Raw genomic sequence first — 16,878 nt, 5'->3', positions numbered from 1 at the left:
TGTTCGCCTCTCCTCTCCTCTCCTCCTGCAGCCTTCTCTGTGGTGGGGTCTCCCACCCCTTCCATTCAGACCACAGGGCCTCACCACCACTCCGATGTGCAAAATCCCTTCTTTCCCTTTAATGTGGGGAGGGCAGTGTAAGACCCGGCAGGGCGGTGCCCCAAGGGTTGGGTTTAGTGTGTGGCTGGCAGGCGTGGAGCCGGGCTCACATCTCCCTTGGCCCCCCTGGGACCCTCATCCAGGACTTGGTTACAGGCATCCTCACGTCGTAGCTTCCCCCCCAGACCTCAGACCTCCACGGGGCCCGGTGGCCTCAAGTGCTGCTGCAGGAGCTGAATGTGGTGTAACAGCTTCTTCTGGTGGCCAGCCAGGGTGACCCCCAGGGCGGGCAGGTCTCTAGAGGGGGACAGAAGGGAAAAAAAATCGGGGCCTGTGTCTCCAAGACCCCAGGCCCCACCCCTGGCCCTGGGCCGAGGCTCCCCTCCCAGACTCTCCCGGCTTACTCCAGGCTGAGCTGAGCCACATCACCGAAGGTGCAGAGGCCAGACTGGGAGAAGTTGTCCTGGTAGCACTCCAGGCCGATGGCCGAGAGCCAGGCCTGAGGGGAGTCCAGAGACGGAAAGTCCAGGGCTACAGGATTCAGCAGGGCCTGGGAAGGTCTGGGAGGGCGGGGCAGGGAGGTCAAAGTCTCCTCTTCATCCTTGTCCCCTCTCCTCAGTTTCCTTTGTGGGTCTGCATCAACCCTCCCTGGCTGTCCCGGGCTCTAACGCCAAAGCTCCAGACCTGTCCCCGGGGCTCCCGCCAGCCTGCAGAGTGTCTGGCTTGCGGATCATCTTGTCAAATGCGGCCACCAGCTGGTCAAAGTGAGGTCGCTGGGTACGATCCTTCTGCCAAGTGTCCAGCATAAGCAGGTGCAGTCCAGGTGGACAGCCTGGAGGCGGGGGCAGCCGGAATTCCTGCTCGATTGCATTTAGCACCTGGGGATTAGAGGAAGAAGATGGTGCTTAGAGGCCATTGCTAGTGGAAAGGAATGTATCGTTAGGTAAGCATGAGGTTGGAAAGAAACTATGAGACCCATGAGATCTTAGAACATGAATGTATTCCAGGATGGAGGGCTTCGAATGTTTGAGTCTGTGAGGCTGGTGGGTTGGACGGACAGGGGTGGGGAATCATCACTGTCCAGGTCATGAGCTCACCTCCTGGTCACTCATGTCCCAGTAGGGCCGCTCTCCATAGCTCATCACTTCCCACATCACTATCCCGAAGCTCCAGACATCACTGGATGTTGTATGTTTCCCGTGTGTGATGACCTCTGGGGCCGCCCAGCGAAGCAGACAACTTGGGCCCTGAGGGGTAGGGTTGAAAGTAACAATAGCAATAATCAGAGCCATGGTCCTAGTTACTGATCAACTACTAAGTGCTCAGATGTGCATCAAGGGTTTCACAGCAAGCATCTCGTTTAATCCTGTAATGACCCTGTATCACGGACGGCATTGTCTCCATTTTGCAGGTACAGAGGCTGAGACGTAGAGAAATACAAACTTGTGCAAAGTCACAGAGCTTGAAGGTGGTGTGTGGATTGGTACCCAGGGATTCTGACACTGGTCAGCATTAGGGAAGGGCAGGAGGTGGTCCTAGGAGGACTCCCCTCTCTCCCTCAGTGTGCTTAGTCCATTCCTGACGTCCCGCTGTGCCCCTTCGCCCGGGGTTCGCTCCACCACCCAGGTGAGCTCCGCCCCTTCAGACTCTAAGGTCTGCCACCTGAGGCACCCACCGCCCTTGGTCCCAGCTTGTCCTCCAGCAACCTCCTCCCCCGCCCCTGAGAGGCCGGGCCCCCGAGGCTGTGCTCTCACCTGAGGACTGCGGCCGAGACGAGCCACTTTGCACTCCAGGTGGCTGTTCACCAGCACGCTGTGGGCAGAGAGTGCACGGTGCACGAAGCCGAAGCTGGATAGGTACTGCATAGCAGCGGCCACACCCCGCTGCATGGCCACCAACTGCAGGCTGCTGAACTGGCCCTCCCGCTGCTAGGGGACGGTGGGGGGGACAGAGGTCAGCAAAAGCAGGGGGGTACCTAGACACATCACACAGACACACTGGCACCCAAGGGCAAGGGCCATTTGGAATCAGAATGGCCTGAGAATGAAGGCTGAAGACCCCAGAGGCAGGGGCAGGAGGGAGCTGAGGGATGGGGCTGTGGGTCCCGGACAGCTAAGAACTGCCCGCTTTCCCGGCCCAAGCCTCCCCTCGCCAGCACCGCCTCACCACCAGCCTGACTGACCCTCAAGAAGCTGTCCAGGGGGCCCAGCTCCATGAGTTCCGTCAGCACCATGAAGGGCCGACTCCTGGTGACCACACCTTCCAGCCGCAAGATGTTGGGGTGCTGAAACTGGCCCAGCATGGCAGCCTGACCAAGAAAGGCCATCTGCAAACTCTCAGCACCTCCGGTCCACAGGGCCTGGATGGCCACGGCCTGCTCCCGCCGTCCCCGGGGCTGCAGACGGCCCCGGCGCACCTCCCCGAAGGACCCTGTGGGAGCAGGTGCAGGCTGAGGGGGATCCCCAGGAAGGACTCGAGGTGTCCTACCCTGTTCAGAAGGGACCCTCCTGGGACCCCCTTCCATGCCCTCCTCTGCCCCCATGCGGTACCTGCCCCAATGACCTCCTCGATCTTGATGTACGTGGGGTCAACCTCCCGGGCAAATTCTCGGATGGCCTGACAGGGGTCCTCGTAGGTGGAGGGATCGATGTAGTACTTCACCCCGAGCCCTGTAGGCATAGGGGGTGGTCCATGAAGAGGGGACGTGTTCACACACCCCAGGCTTGCTCTCTCACTTCCAAAGACAGCGCCAAGGAGCTGCCCGCAAACCGGGGGGCCGGGCCCTGCCTGGGGGTACCCCTGGACAGTTCTCAGCTGTCCCAGACTCACTGCCCCATTCCTCCGCCCCCTCCTGCCCCACTTCTGGGGTCTTCATCCTTCCTTCTCAGGCCGTTCTGATTCCAACTCCTCCGCCCCCCACTTCCTGGCCCCACCCCAACCTGGGCTGCTGTACTGCTGCAGTTGTTCCATGTAGCCGGTTCCACGCCGCTTCCTGGGGGACAAAAACCACAGTCCTGCAGTCACACTCCCATCTGTCCCCTCCCCAGTCTACCCCGCAGAGGCCAAGGTCCTGCCAGGGCTCGGGGGTGGGAGACAGCCAGACCCAGGGGCCGGGGGCTGCTGGGGGTAGAGGATGCTGGTGGGGGTTTCCCTGGGGAACTCCAGGGCTGTCAGGACTTGGGGCCGTGTGGAGGGAATGGTACCTGGCCATGGTGGGGAGGGGCTCACCTCTGGAAGACGAGAGCCAGCACGGTGATGGCCGCCAGCAGAAGGAAGGCCAGCGCCCCCAGGATGGACCCAACCACCAAGGAAAGCCTCTCAGGAAGTTGAGCGGACAGCTCACCTGGAGAACCAGCCACCCAGGGGCACAGGTGAGTAAGATCTCACATGCCGGAGCATCCTTCCCTCATGCAACCACCTACCTGCACCGCCCCCCACCCCACCATGGAACTGAAGATCAAGGGGCAGATACTCTCCTGGTCTGGAGGGTCGGGGTGAAGGTTCAAGGTCTGGATGGGCCCCAAGCCCTTCCTCACCATCCCTTCGGGCTGCCCCCACCCCACCCAGGCCTCCCCTCACCTTGAGGCAGCGTCTGGAAGTAGACCTTGCCCCCATAGGGGCCGTGGCCCGCGGCTGTCCGCGCCCGCACCTGGAAGCCGTAGATGTGGCCGGGGCTCAGCTTGGTCACGGTGGCTGTGTTGGTCTCGCTGGTCAGGGTGAAGGAGTGGGATTCATCTTCTGCCTGGAGAGGGGCGACAGCCACTCACTCCCTGCCGGCCGTGGGGTCCTGGTCCCCCCTGCCCGCCTCCCACATTCCTCACTCCCCTGCTGCAGGGTCCTGAGGCACCCCTCCGGTCCCCCCACCTCTCGCCCCACTGTGGGGCCCCTGGAACCTCCCACCAGCCCCACCAGGGGTGCCCTCTGCTCCCTACCTGGTCATAGTAGCGGAGCTGATAGTCCAGGATGTTTCCGTTGGTCTGGTCAGGCTGTGGCCAGGACACAGTGATGCTGTTGGAGGCGCGACTCACCTGGTGCACGGCAGGGACTGCGGAGGGAACTGGCGTGGGGGTGACATTAGTGGGGTTTCCACGGGCTGGAGAGCAGGAGTGGGGCACGGGGGCATTCTAAGGAGGAGACTGGAAGCTTGGGGTGGCTGAGGCTCACCTGCGTGGCTGGTGCTTACATTGATGGCTGCAGCCTGGGGAGGGTCAGGGCTGAGCTCCGACACCCCGTTGACAGCTTGCACCTCCAGGATGTAGGGTACGTGTGGCCGCAGCCCCCCGATGAGCACGCGGCTCTCGGTCAAGCCCCTCTGGCGGGGGTCGAAATGCACCTCGTCCCTACAGCGGCGACAAGGGCCCTGGCCCCCGGCCCCTCCGCACTCCTTGCACACCACGTTGAAAAGCAGGTCCCCGCGGCCCCCAAGCTCCCGAGGCAGGCGCCAGTGCAGCATGAGGGCGGAGCCCTGCACCTCGAACCACAGCTCCCGGGGGGCTGACGGGGGGCCTGGGGAGACAGCGCGCATGAGGCGGACAAGGGCCGGGAGTAGGGAGTTGTGGGGTGGAGGTGATGGGGAAAGTAAAAAGGAAGGAGACAGTGGAGGGAGGAACCAAGGTGGGCCGGGAGGGGAGCAGCAGGGAAAAGTGGTGGGGAAGGAAAGCAAGGACAGAGGAGGAAAAAGTCACTGCAAATGCCAACCAGCCACCCCATTGCCCTCAGGCTCACCCTCTCCTGGCCCCACTGCATCCCGATTCCATCCCTGGGGTAGGTTGGGAACTCACCAGTGCAGGGAGCCTCTGGGGGGTCTGAACTGGCCCGGAAGAAGCCCTCCAGGCAGGGGCACACAGGGGCCGCAGGGGCCAGGGCGTGGCTGCGGGCAGGGCATGGTGAGCAGGGGGCATTCCCAGCCAAGGCTTTGTAGGACCCCCGAGGGCAGGCTAAGGGGCAGAGGAGGGAGTGGCCTCAGGTCCACTCTCCATCCTGAGCCCCCCCAACACTGGCACTGCCATTCCCCCAGGCCTGGGGTTCCTCCCGAGATCTGCCTCTCCTCCTCACCCCTCTCCTCCCTCTCTGCCTCCTTCGGGCAGACCCTGACACGACTTCTGCCATTTTTCTGGGGGCAGAATTACATTTCCATTGATGGAAAAAGTCTTGTGTGGTGGGGGCTGCAGCAGGCCAGGCACTAGAGGCAGGGCGTGGCCTGCCTGCACAACCTCTGTCTGCAGAGGCCGCCTGCAGCCTGCACTCACAGCAGAATCACCCTGTTCAGTTGTACCCAATGCCTCCCAGGAGGATCCTGGCCATGGGATGATCCATCCCTAGCTAGACAGCAAATACAGACAAAGGGCCCCATCCCACCACAGCCCAGGAGTTCAATGCCTTTCATCGCCATCCCTTCAGAGGCCTGTAGCCCTGGGAGCCCCAGCAAGTGCTGTGGAATTCTCCAGAATGTTCCAGAAGTTTCAGATGAGTGGACGAAAGCAAGCCTGGGTGCTTTAGGAAATAAATCCGGAGAAAACAAGGGTCCTTTCCTAAAACAGCTTATTGTTGACCTTTGTGTGTGTGGGGTGCGGGGGTGGGGGTACAAAATGAAGTGTGGACCCGTTCAGGAGCGATCTCAAGTACAAGGGAGTGGGGTCTCACCTTGGCAGGCCTTGTCTCCCCGCGCAGGCTGGTGCCCTGGCTGGCAGCGGCAGCCCCCGACGGCAACCATCCACTTGCCCTCCCCGTTGCAGTGCAGCCTGGGGGAGCTGCCCGCTGCCTGGCCCCCTGCTCCATCCTCCTCCGGCTCCGCGTGTGCCACACAGGTGCCCACGGCCGCCACCAGGGAGGCGCCCCCGGCCCCACTGGCCTGCGTCTCAGGAAAGGAGGCGAAGGCACGGAGCACAGAGGGGCAGGCATAGGAGAAGAGCTTGACCGCCACGAGGGCCAGGCAGGCCCCCGTGTCCTGGAAAGCCACGTAGAAGCCGCGCTGGGTTAAGGGCCCGAAGCTCCGCTCCTTGACGTTCAGCTGCAGCCCCGCTCTCTGCCCGGCCCGCGGGGGGCCCACCGCCCAGGCCGAGGAGGCAGGAAAACTCTCATCCGCCGCGATCGTGTCCACCTTGGTCCAGCGTTTGAGGTGCCAGGAGGAGATGCTGTCGGGGCCGTCGGGCTCCTCGGCCTGGCGGTAGTAAAGCGTGAAGGTCTCCCGGCAGGTGCCCCCCGCCACGCCCAGGCTGGAGCAGGCCCGCACTGAGAAGTGCAGTCGGATGTGCGCCCGCTGGGCCCCTCGCCGCTCCACAAAGTGTGTCTGCAGCCAGTTGTCCTGCCCCAGGCCTGGAGCGGCCCCGGCCACGTGGCATGCCTCGAAGGTCCGAGTCAGGCGTCGCTGGTCATCCAGAACGCTCACTTCGTCCCACTGCAGGGGAGAACCACAGAGGTGGGTCCGTAGGGGGCAGGGAGGCGGGGCATATCCCTTCCAGCCCATCTTAGAATTAAGCACATGCAAAGCCACTGAGGATGCCTAAAAGTCCTCTTCCTCTGGAGGGTAGACCTCTTAACCCAGCCATCTCCACTGAGGGTTTCCTCCCCAGAATCACGGAGCTTCTGATTGGAGCATGGGGAGGGGCACAGGCTCAGAATGCAAGAGTGATACTCACCCCACCTGGTGGGTAGGTGAGCCAACCAATCTCAGATGTCTCTCCAGTGGTGTCCAGCAACACCTCTGCCCAGAGACAAGAAGGGATACTCAGCGGCCAGGCCTTCAGCTGGCAGGGCTAAGCCCACCCCAGCCCCACTGGGAAGAGAATTTTCCTCCCAGATTCATTTAACTGACCAACAGGAGCCTGATTGTCTCCTGGGAGCCCTTCTCTGAAACTTTCCCCATCCCTTTTCCTCTCTTGATGTCTCACTCTTCTGAATCTTTCCTACTTCCCACATGTGCTGGGTCTCTACTGGCAGGTGGACTTCTTCCGTCTCCCCTCCCGGCTTACCTTCCAGAGCCAGGACTGAGGACACCAGGGCTAGAACCCACAGGCTGCCGACCATGCCCGCCGCTCTGCTCCCTGATGGGGCAGCCCCCTCAGCAGCCATGAGGCATCTTCAGGGCTCCCACCATGGCCCTGCCACCACCCTGCTCCCAAGTGGGGCTGCTGCTTTGCAAGGCTGGAGTCTGCAGCCAAGCCTGCTTCCAGATACAAAGGAAAGAAGAGGCCAGTAAGAAGTAACCACATTGCTTCACAGTTGGTACAGCCTCCAAAACCTGGCCCTGGGTCTCCCCCTGAAGCTATCAAAGTGCCCCAGCACCAACCATGGGTGGGGCCAGCAGGAAGCCGAATCTCTCCTGACCTGTGTTGAGTCCACCATTTTGGGGGACCACGTGCCCAGTCGGTCTACCTCCTACACTGTGCAGGTGACCCATTTCTGAGCATCTGTTGCTCATGGCCCTCCCTGATCCAGGTGGCACAGTGATAAAGAATCTGCCTGCAAGGCAGGAGACGCGGGTTTGATTCCTGGGTCAGCAAGATCCCCCGGAGCAGGAAATGGCAACCCACACTAGTATTCTTGCCTAGGAAATCTCCATGGACAGAGGAGCCTGGTGGGCTACAGTCCATGGGGTTGCAAAAGAGTTGGACATGACTGAGCTAGACAACAAACGAACTTAGAGCACAGGGTAGCTCTGAGCCAGTTGTACCCCTTTTCTTCTGGAAGGAGCTATTCAAGTTCTTTCTCTTCATTTATTCTCCTCTCTTCCTCCTAAGGCCGCCCTGTATAGAAAGTCAGAAGATGCTTCTCATTAAAAGCAGGGGAGTTACAAGCTACTCCTTCCCTGGGGGGACACACGGTCCCCTCTCCCCAACACTTCCCAACCCCCATCAGACTTAGACACTCTAGGACATTTCAGAGAGGCAGTGAAGCGAGAGGGACCGCAGAAGGAGAGCTGTGGGTATGAAGGGAGGGAGGGTGCAAGAGCAGACACGAAAATGAACAAAGGCAGAAAGATTCTGCCTGTTAAAGCAACCAGGATGAAGAAGGGACAGAGCTATTTAGGTCCTCTCTCTTCAAGCGGTATGTTTTTTCTCTGGCTTACAGAAAAATAAATGCATGCCCTTATATGTATATAAAGATGCTCCCTAGCTTACTCACAATGAAAGGGAGGCATGTCATTTGTTCTATGAAATTAACAATGCCTGAGTAGGAGGTGGTGTGAGAAACAGGCTCTCTTGTATTCGCTGTGGGTTCGAGTTGGTGTATACTCTTGTGGGCTTGAGTTGGTGTATACTCTTAGAAGGACCATTGGTGATGTCTATCTAGCAGGTTCACGTCTAAGAATTTGTCCTTCAGGTATCTATACCTGGATTCCTTTGCACAGATGTTCAAACAAGAATATTTATTGCATCATTGTTGGTAAGGGAAAATACAGCAAAGTAACTGTTCATCAATAGAAAGATGACTAAAAAAATTATGGCACAGCCTCCAAAAAGAATAAGGGCTAGTGTTTATGTATTGATATGGAAATAATGTCCAAGTGAAAGTACATAGTCCATTGCAGAGTCATATACAGTATGCTCCTGATTGGTAACCTAAGAAGGCCCTACATATATAATACGTAGGTTTGTAAAGGGGTTTCCCAGATGGCACAAGTGGTAAAGAACCCATCTGCTAATATAGGAGATGTAGGTTCAGTCCCTGGGTTGGGAAGATCCCCTGGAGGAGGGCATGGCAACCCACTCCAGTAGTCTTGCCTAGAGAATCCAATGGACAGGGAAGGCAAGTGGGCTATGGTCCATGGGGTTGCAAATAGTTAGACATGACTGAAGTGACTTAGCATACACACATGTATGTAAGGATCTTAAAGAAAGGCAGACAAAAGCTGGGAAGAAAGGGAGAGGGAAAGCATGAGGAATAATGCAAGAAGCATTTACTCTCATATCCTCTTTATTTTTTTTTTCTTGTCCTTCAGTTTTTAGAAATTTATTTTTAATTGGAGGATAATTCCTTTACAATATTGTGTTGATTTCTGCCTGAATGAATCAGCCATAAGTATACACATGTACTCTCCCTCTAGAAACCACCCCATCCCACCCTTCTAGCTTGACACAGAGTACCATGATGTACTCTGTGTACAAAAAATGATACTGATGAACCTGTTTGCAGGGCAGGAATAGAGATGCAGACATAGAGAACAGACTTTGGACACACAGGGGTAAGGAGATGGTGGGAGGAAGCACTGAAGCATACACATTACCATATGTAAAATAGATAGGGAAGTTGCTATATAAATCTTTAGTTTCTACAGTTTAAAATCTTGGGACGTCCCTGGAGGTCCAGTGCTTAAGACTCCTTGGTCCCAATTCAGGGGGTGTGAGTTTGATCCCTGGTGGGGGAACTAAGATCCCACATGCCAAAGGAAATGGCCATAAATAAATTGATTAATTAAGATAAAACTATTAATGATAAAAATCTTGCATGCATATTATTTTTCAGTGAAATCTTCAAAATTTCAAATCTGTAAATAATAACTGTTGAATGAAAAGTGGAAGTGTTAGTTGCTCAATCGAGTCCGACTCTTTGCGACCCCATAGCCTATAGCCTGCCAGGCTCCTCTGCCCGTGGAATTCTCCAGGCAAGAATACTGGAGTAGGTTGCCATTCCCTTCTCCAAGGCATCTTCCCTGACCCAAAGATTGAACCCTGGTCTCCCATATTGCACAGAGATTCTTTACCATCTGAGCCACCAGGGAAGCCCTGCTGCTGCTGCTGCTGCTAAGTCACTTCAGTCGTGTCTGACTCTGTGCGACCCCATAGACAGCAGCCAACCAGGCTCCCCTGTCCCTGGGATTCTCCAGGCAAGAACACTGGAGTGGGTTGCCATTTCCTTCTCCAATTATTACCTAAAAATAATAACTATTCAGTAAAATGAATCAAAATAGTGTTCATGCCCTCAAAATGGTTTGTCAGGACTATGTGATAAGCTATGTTTTTATATAAAACATTCTCCAGCCTTTAGAAGCACAACACTGCAGCTCACAAACACAGGACTAAGAGTCGTGGCTGCCTCCAGGGTCACGGTGAAGGAAAACGGGCTCAAACCTTTCTTTGCTCGTTGGTCTAAGGTCAGTTGGTCTAAGACGAGCTCTCTCTCTCCCTATGACTGAGTCTCAAAAGCCTGTGAGTTGCATGGACAAGAGAAGTAGAGGCCATTGATTTCTCTTGAGAAGAAAACAAGAGGCATGTTGCTCAAAAGACTGAAAAGATTGAAAGCAAAAATAAAAGCCAATTGGAAGTTGGAACCAAAAAAAGTACACATTTCACAACGAAACTGAGACCAAACTACTAAACGACATTTTACTTTGACAAAGGTGAAAATCATGATTTGATTCCTACCAGTCTCATTTTTTTTCAGTTAATGCTGGGTATGCCTAGGCTGAAGCCTTCAGCGTTATCTCCAGGTGATTTTCATGAAAAGACACCATTTGTGCATCTGCATGGCCTGACATGAGTGGATGTCTGCCAAGTGGCCACTAAAATTTACCTTTCAGGCCTCTAGAACACCATATGAGAAATGAAGAGTTCAGTTTATGGCATATGGAAACAAGTAAGGAGCATCTGGAAATTTCCACCTTGTATACCTTGAACTTACACAATATTATATGTCAATTGTATCTCAGTATGGCTCAGATGGTAAAGTGTCTGCCTGCAATGCAGGAGACCTGGGTTTGATCCCTGGGTCAGAAAGATCCCCTGGAGAAGGAAATGGCAACCCACTCCAGTACTCTTGCCTAGAAAATTCCATGGATGGAGAAGCCTGGTGGGCTACAGTCCATGGGGTCGCAAAGAGTCAGACACGACTGAGTGACTTCACTTTCTTAAAGCTGGGGTGGGGGTGGGGAAGAATCATTTCCATATGGGAGAAGGCAATGGCACCCTACTCCAGTACTCTTGCCTGGAGAATCCCATGGATGGAGGAGCCTGGTGGGCTGCAGTCCATGGGGTCGCGAAGAGTCGGACACGACTGAGCGACTTCCCTTTCACTTTTCACTTTCCTGCATTGGAGAAGGAAATGGCAACCCACTCCAGTGGTCTTGCCTGGAGAATCCCAGGGACGGGGAGCCTGGTGGGCTGCCATCTATGGGGTTGCACAGAGTCGGACACGACTGAAGTGACTTAGCAGCAGTAGCAGCAAATTATTACTAAGAAGCAGAAGTTCTTTGCCAATACTGTCCCAAATGCTACAAAAATCATTCACAGATTATATTAATGTTTCAAAGAAGAACCAGGAGATGGTAAAGTAAAAAGCATGGTCCCATCAACAATGGCTGTTTAATGATAGTTTCCGTATTTCAGTCCTCTTACACAATCCAAACATAAAACTAATAACTGACAATTTTGCACACACACACAAAAAAAGAATTTAAAAAACACAATGCCTGCTTAAGAAATGTCCTAAAGTAATTTAATTCATGTTGTGGGTATACCACCACCCCACCCCCAATCTTAATGGCTTAATTTGAAGACATGCTTCACACAGTAGAGCAGACCAGATTCTGTCCCACTCTCTGTCACAGAGTCTTTAGGAAAGCTGTTATCAAGAACTGAAAATGCCAGCAAGACATCTTTAAACAGTGAAGGCTATTATACCATTCGGCCAGCAGATATTCTTTAAAATAGCCTCTTTCAGTCAGAACACGGATAGAATCTGGAGTCTGTACAAAGAAGAAACTATAAGCAGTGTGCCTTCTTAAACTTATAGCTAGACAAATAATCATGGAGAAGGAATAATGAACACTTTGGATATGTCCCAGGGAATTTTTGGAGAGACAGCGAAACATGAGAGAAAAAGATGCACACTGCCAATCACATCAGCTGTGAAACATGGAACATACTAGAAGATGAATGGCCAAGCATTTGCTTTGATGACCCACAATACAAGTAAATGGCTTGTGGCTACAATAGGGTGTCTACATAGCTTTAGTATGCATCTAGATGACAACATGAAGCTGGCCTCTCTCCAGAAGATCCAGAAAAGAACAGAAGCAATTATAAAACAAGCTAAAGCCACTCACTTGCTAATGTCAAGAGGAATCAGGAAAAAAAAAAAAAAAAAAAAAAATGAAGTAGAGACATCACATGTAGATTGCTGCAAGTAATTTTTTGAAATGTTACAAAGAACAAAGGTATTCATTAAAAAGAAATGGTTGAGGACTTTCAAGTACCCAGAAGTGTACTTTTGCTGTTTGATGAGGACCTCGGTTAGATTCGGATCCAGAAGACGGATGGTTATAAATAAGTTTCTTCAGAAAAAAATTGTTGCTGAGTGAGACTAGGAAGTTAGGTCGGCTCTTATGTATCCAACCAACCAGATAAATCCAAGTCTTTTATTTTTTAATGTATAAAAAGAAACTGAGTCTATCTCTATGGCAAGGATAAAAATAAGGATAGAGGTAACATTATCAAGATATGGAGAAACTGCTGTCAACTAATTCCTGCCACTGCAGATTCTTTTGAAACAAGATTCAAAGGCAGAAATGTAAGTGACAAGAACACGCAGCTCCATCACATGCCTGGAATACAAAACAGGCAAGACTTAGAACTTGATGTTCAAAGGTGCCTTCAATGGCTGAGGACTAGGACATCTTTCAGCATTTGGTCCAGGAGGGTGCCCTGGGAGCAGCCGATCACATCCGGGCTGCCACACAGAGGGAGACAGGCCTCCGTAAGGTCAGGTCCCGTCATTCTCTTCCCTTCAACCTGTTTGAGATTTCTCTGTCTTCTCCAGCTCAGGAGAGGAATCGGTCAGGGTTTAGAAATCCTCTAACCTCTGAAAAAGCAGAAGACTTATCTCCATCAGGAAAACATTCACATTTCAGATGTGTACTGGCTTTAAAAATAAAAACAGCAGGAGCAGCAGAAATGTGGATGTAAAATGATAGTTCAGAAAATGAAACTGATTAGACCAAGTTTCTTGTGATAAAAACTGCATTCCATGACCAGATCCTTTTTTTTGTCTCAGCTCCTTTTCTGGTTATACCATTTTCTATCTTTTGGATACAGTAGGAACACTATAGCCACAAGCTTGCTACGTTTTTTTTAGTTTACAAAAAACACGGCAGTTTCGTAACATTGGGATTGTATTTTGTTTTCACAAACTGGCAAAGATTAAAGATGTGTAGAGTCTTAGCTTATAAATCATAGCTTACGAGAGTTGTTTTCTATAAAAATGAAAGATTTAAAAATACATGAGTAAACCTGTAAGAATTTAAAAAGTTAACTGTGCTCACATTAAAATGATAAATGTGAAAATTTATGAACAAACCAAGCTGACTTAAATATAATTTATGCACCTGGATTCATAAAGCAAATTTGTAAAAATTAAGTAATATAAGGCCAATGAGCTTGGAGGAAGATATGGCAAATGATATATCGGGCCATTAAAACTGGTTACTGTAGGAGGCAGAAATGGAGGATGGGGGTGGGGGGGCTCTTATGAACTGTCTCTTATACATACTTGAATTGTTTTTCTTGTCACAATGAGCATATCTTATTTCGATAATTAAAGCAAAATCTCACAGAATCTAAACAAAAAAGGAAAATATTTATAAAACCTCGATTAGTATAACATCTTTACAATTTATCTCCCTGCCTTTGGCCTTTAGGTTTCAAAATATCTAGAAATTTTCAGATATCTGGTGAAAGCAGATCTAGAGAGGCAGTAGGATCTGGGAACGAATGAGTGAAAGGATGTCAACAATAAAAGCAAAATAACTTCTATCCCTTTAAGCTCCTCTCCCAAGAAATTGAAATTGTCCCATGATAATGCCATGTTTGTCAGTGATGCCAAGCACTGATGACATCAGCGATGTCTCAGTGATGTCAAGGCCTGCAACTTCAAAGAGAAAGAGAGGCTCAGAACACACACGGGGCATGAACAGTGAACCCAGGGAGGCAGAGCAGCCTGCCTGCCAGCAGGGTGAGACGAGGTCCCGAGGGCAAAGAGGCCAATGGTTTTAAGTGGCTGGTGTGTCTTCTGCGGTTGCTGAGCTGGTCTGCACACCTGTTAGTCGCAGGGCCGTTGTGGGAGGGCTCAGGACCACGGGCCCTGTCCTCTGTCCTGTTCTGCAGCTGTTAAACGCCCAGGAAATTCCAGGATAATCCTTGCTCAGCTTACTGCTGCAGCCTTTGCCCTTAATCTCCACCTTGGATATGGGCTCGGTAGCTGTCTCTCCGAGCTCCGGCCACTCGCCTTAAAAAGGATCCCGGTGGCCTTCAAAGAGACATCTAGAGCCCACAGTGAGGAGGTGGCTTTCCTCCGGTGCCTCTAGCCCCTGCCGCCCGGGGCTGGAGAAGCTGATGCGTGGATTACCTAGCAAAGGACAGTGCTGGGTCCCCGGAGGACTGCAGCCCCAGAGAATGTCCCCCAGAGCACGTAGATGCAGAGAAATGTGCCTCCCACTCCCTGGCTGGCTGTGGAGCTGGGGGAGGATTTTAAGATGCAGGCAGTGTCTGGGTCTAGCCAGACAGCCACTTAGAATGAGCCACTCAGGCTTGTACCATGCCGGGGGCGGGGGGGGACAGGGGGCCAGGGGACACGCGTGGCCCCAGAAAAAGGGCATGAAGGAGGGTGTTGGGGCCATTGGTACATATGCAGGAGAGATGAGTAAGTGGAAGATGGTGGAAGAAAGCCCATGAGTGCCAGGACCAGTGCCTGTGAGCTCAAGTATGAGAGTGTGTAATGGAGTGTATATGAGGTGAGACGGGTGTGGAGCAGGAGAGTATGTGCTAGGTGTGTGTGTGTGTGTGTGTGTGTGTGTGTGTGTGTGTGACAGCAAGCACATCCCTGCAGATCCCAAGTGGTCCTCATACTGGTGGCAGACACCCATGAGCCCTACCCTCTCACCCTGGGTCTGTCCCTGCTCCGCCCCTAGTCAGGGTCTAAACTGTGTTCTGTCCCAGGAGCTGCTTCTGTGGAAACACCTGGACTAGGAGAGGAAAGTAAAAGGGGAGCAAGGAGAAAGAGAAACCTCAGGCTCAAAGCCCCCCCAGACCTCAGCATCCCCTTTCCACCTAGTGAGGAGTGTGCTGGGGACCCAGGGCCCAGGGCCCAGGGCCCAGGTCTGGAGACGGTGATCAGCAGGGAGGGGAAGGAGGGGTGGTCCTGCCCTTCCCACACTCAGCCCATCACTGCCTGTTGCTCCCCTGCACTCTGATGAGAGCCGCCAGTGCTGGCCATCTTCTTGCGCCCCTTGTGAACCAATAGACTCTGAAGGAGTCCTCTTCCCTAGGCCACTAGGTGGGTACATAGGAGCCCTCACCCTGATCTTTCTGCACCAAAAATGTGCACTGCCCTGAATAAGCCCAGCCACCCTTCTGAACAGTACCTGGCAAATCTGAGCACCCCAGCACCCATGACTTGGGCAGTTGCCCTTCACTGCCCACGTCCCACAGCTCCTTTCCCACCGAACCAGCATCTCCCCTTTCTAGCGCCTGAGTCAAGTTGCCCAGGCGGGCGCAGGGCCCGGGGTTAACTGATTGGCAACAGGCCCAGCCGCTTCTCTCCCTGGGCACTGCCAGGGACATTACAACATCAGCTAGGCTGGGCCCCTGCCAGCTCCCCCAGGGATGGGAGGAGAGAGGGTGCCAGACAGCCAAGATTGGTGGGTGCGGGTGCTGGGCAGGCAGGGCCACGCACCCAGATGTAAAGCGAGGAGGTGGAGTCCGGGAGCAGCGAGCAGTGACTTTGGTTGCAAGTTGGGGTTCAGGGCTGGGGAGCAGGAACCCAGGCTTCCCTCCACTCCAGGGCTCCTGGGTGGTGAGGGCGGTGGGAGGCAGGATAGGCTGCGGGGAGCTGGGGGCAGGTGCCCGTTCAACCTCCATGCTCCTCCCAGCTCCACTAGGATTGGAGAGATGCCATCGGAGTCAGAGGGGGTGGGCAAGCCTCTTCAGAAGGCTGGGAGCCGCCTCCTCCAGGACCCCTAACTCAGGACCCCCGATGTCAGAACCAACCAAGTGTCTCCGGAAACACAGTGGGGGACAGCAGCAGCAGGGTTATGGAGGTGTCACTACGGCTGGGCACAGGCAGGGGTGGGGTGGGGTGGAAGCCAGGTGGGCCAGTTACGCACCCATCACAAACCTCGCTCTCGCGTGGGGTGGGGGATACTCAGCGCGCCCGCCAGGAGGACCCTGGGATCTGCAGAGGCCCTGTCTGGAGGGGCCCTCGACTTCTGCATCCCTGTCCCCCGGGACGCCGGCCCCCGCCCCCCAACGCCGCCTGCGACCCCCAGGCTCACCTTCGCGCCGGCCGCAGGCTCCGCAGGTCTGCGCCCTCCCCGAGGCCCCGCACTGGAGCCGCGGCTCTGGGCGCTCTCCCGGCGCCTTCCGGGTCTCCGCTCGGGCGCGGGGACCCCCACCCGTCTCGGCGGCCAGGATCCACACGGCGCCGAGCGTCTCAGGGCTGCGAGGCGGCCGGGGGGCGGCGGCCGGCGGCAGGGGCTGCTCCGGAGGCGGGGCGCCGGGGATGGTGCGGAGCCCGCGTCGCGCTCGTCGTAGCCGCGCTGGGTCGCGGGGCTCGCCGCCCGCTGCTCTGCGCCCGAGCGGCGGCTGGAGCGAGCGCAGCCCGACCCGCCCCCTCCGCGTCCCTCCCAGCCCCGCCCGCCCCTCTCCGGCCCCTCCGGCCGCCCTCCCTCTCCCCTCTTCCGGGGCGCCCAGCCCGCCCTCCCGGGCCTCGGCAGCGAGTGCGCGGCCCGGGCGCGCGGGGGAGAGCGGGGTGGCGGCGCGGGGCTCGCCCGGGGCCCGCCCGTGCGAC

General features: G+C 54.7%; 1 protein-coding gene across 1 annotated transcript; it reads right to left on the bottom strand.

Moving 5' to 3' along the window:
• Positions 1-87: 87 nt before the first annotated feature.
• Positions 88-16,661, bottom strand: EPHB6 (EPH receptor B6). The gene is made up of 17 exons (XM_070369054.1): positions 16,364-16,661; positions 7,071-7,261; positions 6,738-6,802; positions 5,743-6,496; positions 4,881-5,036; positions 4,264-4,605; positions 4,032-4,156; positions 3,679-3,841; positions 3,328-3,442; positions 3,039-3,091; positions 2,649-2,768; positions 2,282-2,529; positions 1,854-2,027; positions 1,197-1,346; positions 784-977; positions 504-659; positions 88-396 (listed from the first exon to the last, which is right to left on the bottom strand). Exons 2-17 carry the CDS (start codon positions 7,168-7,170, stop codon positions 288-290), a joined length of 3,024 nt encoding a protein of 1,007 aa, XP_070225155.1. The 5' UTR covers positions 7,171-7,261; positions 16,364-16,661; the 3' UTR covers positions 88-287.
• Between the last annotated feature and the right edge of the window lie 217 nt (positions 16,662-16,878).

This window comes from Bos mutus, chromosome 4 (assembly GCF_027580195.1).
Source record: "Bos mutus isolate GX-2022 chromosome 4, NWIPB_WYAK_1.1, whole genome shotgun sequence".
Taxonomy (NCBI): Eukaryota; Metazoa; Chordata; class Mammalia; order Artiodactyla; family Bovidae; genus Bos; species Bos mutus.
Note: the sequence above shows the minus strand (reverse complement) of the source record. Positions and strands in the feature narration are given on the sequence as shown.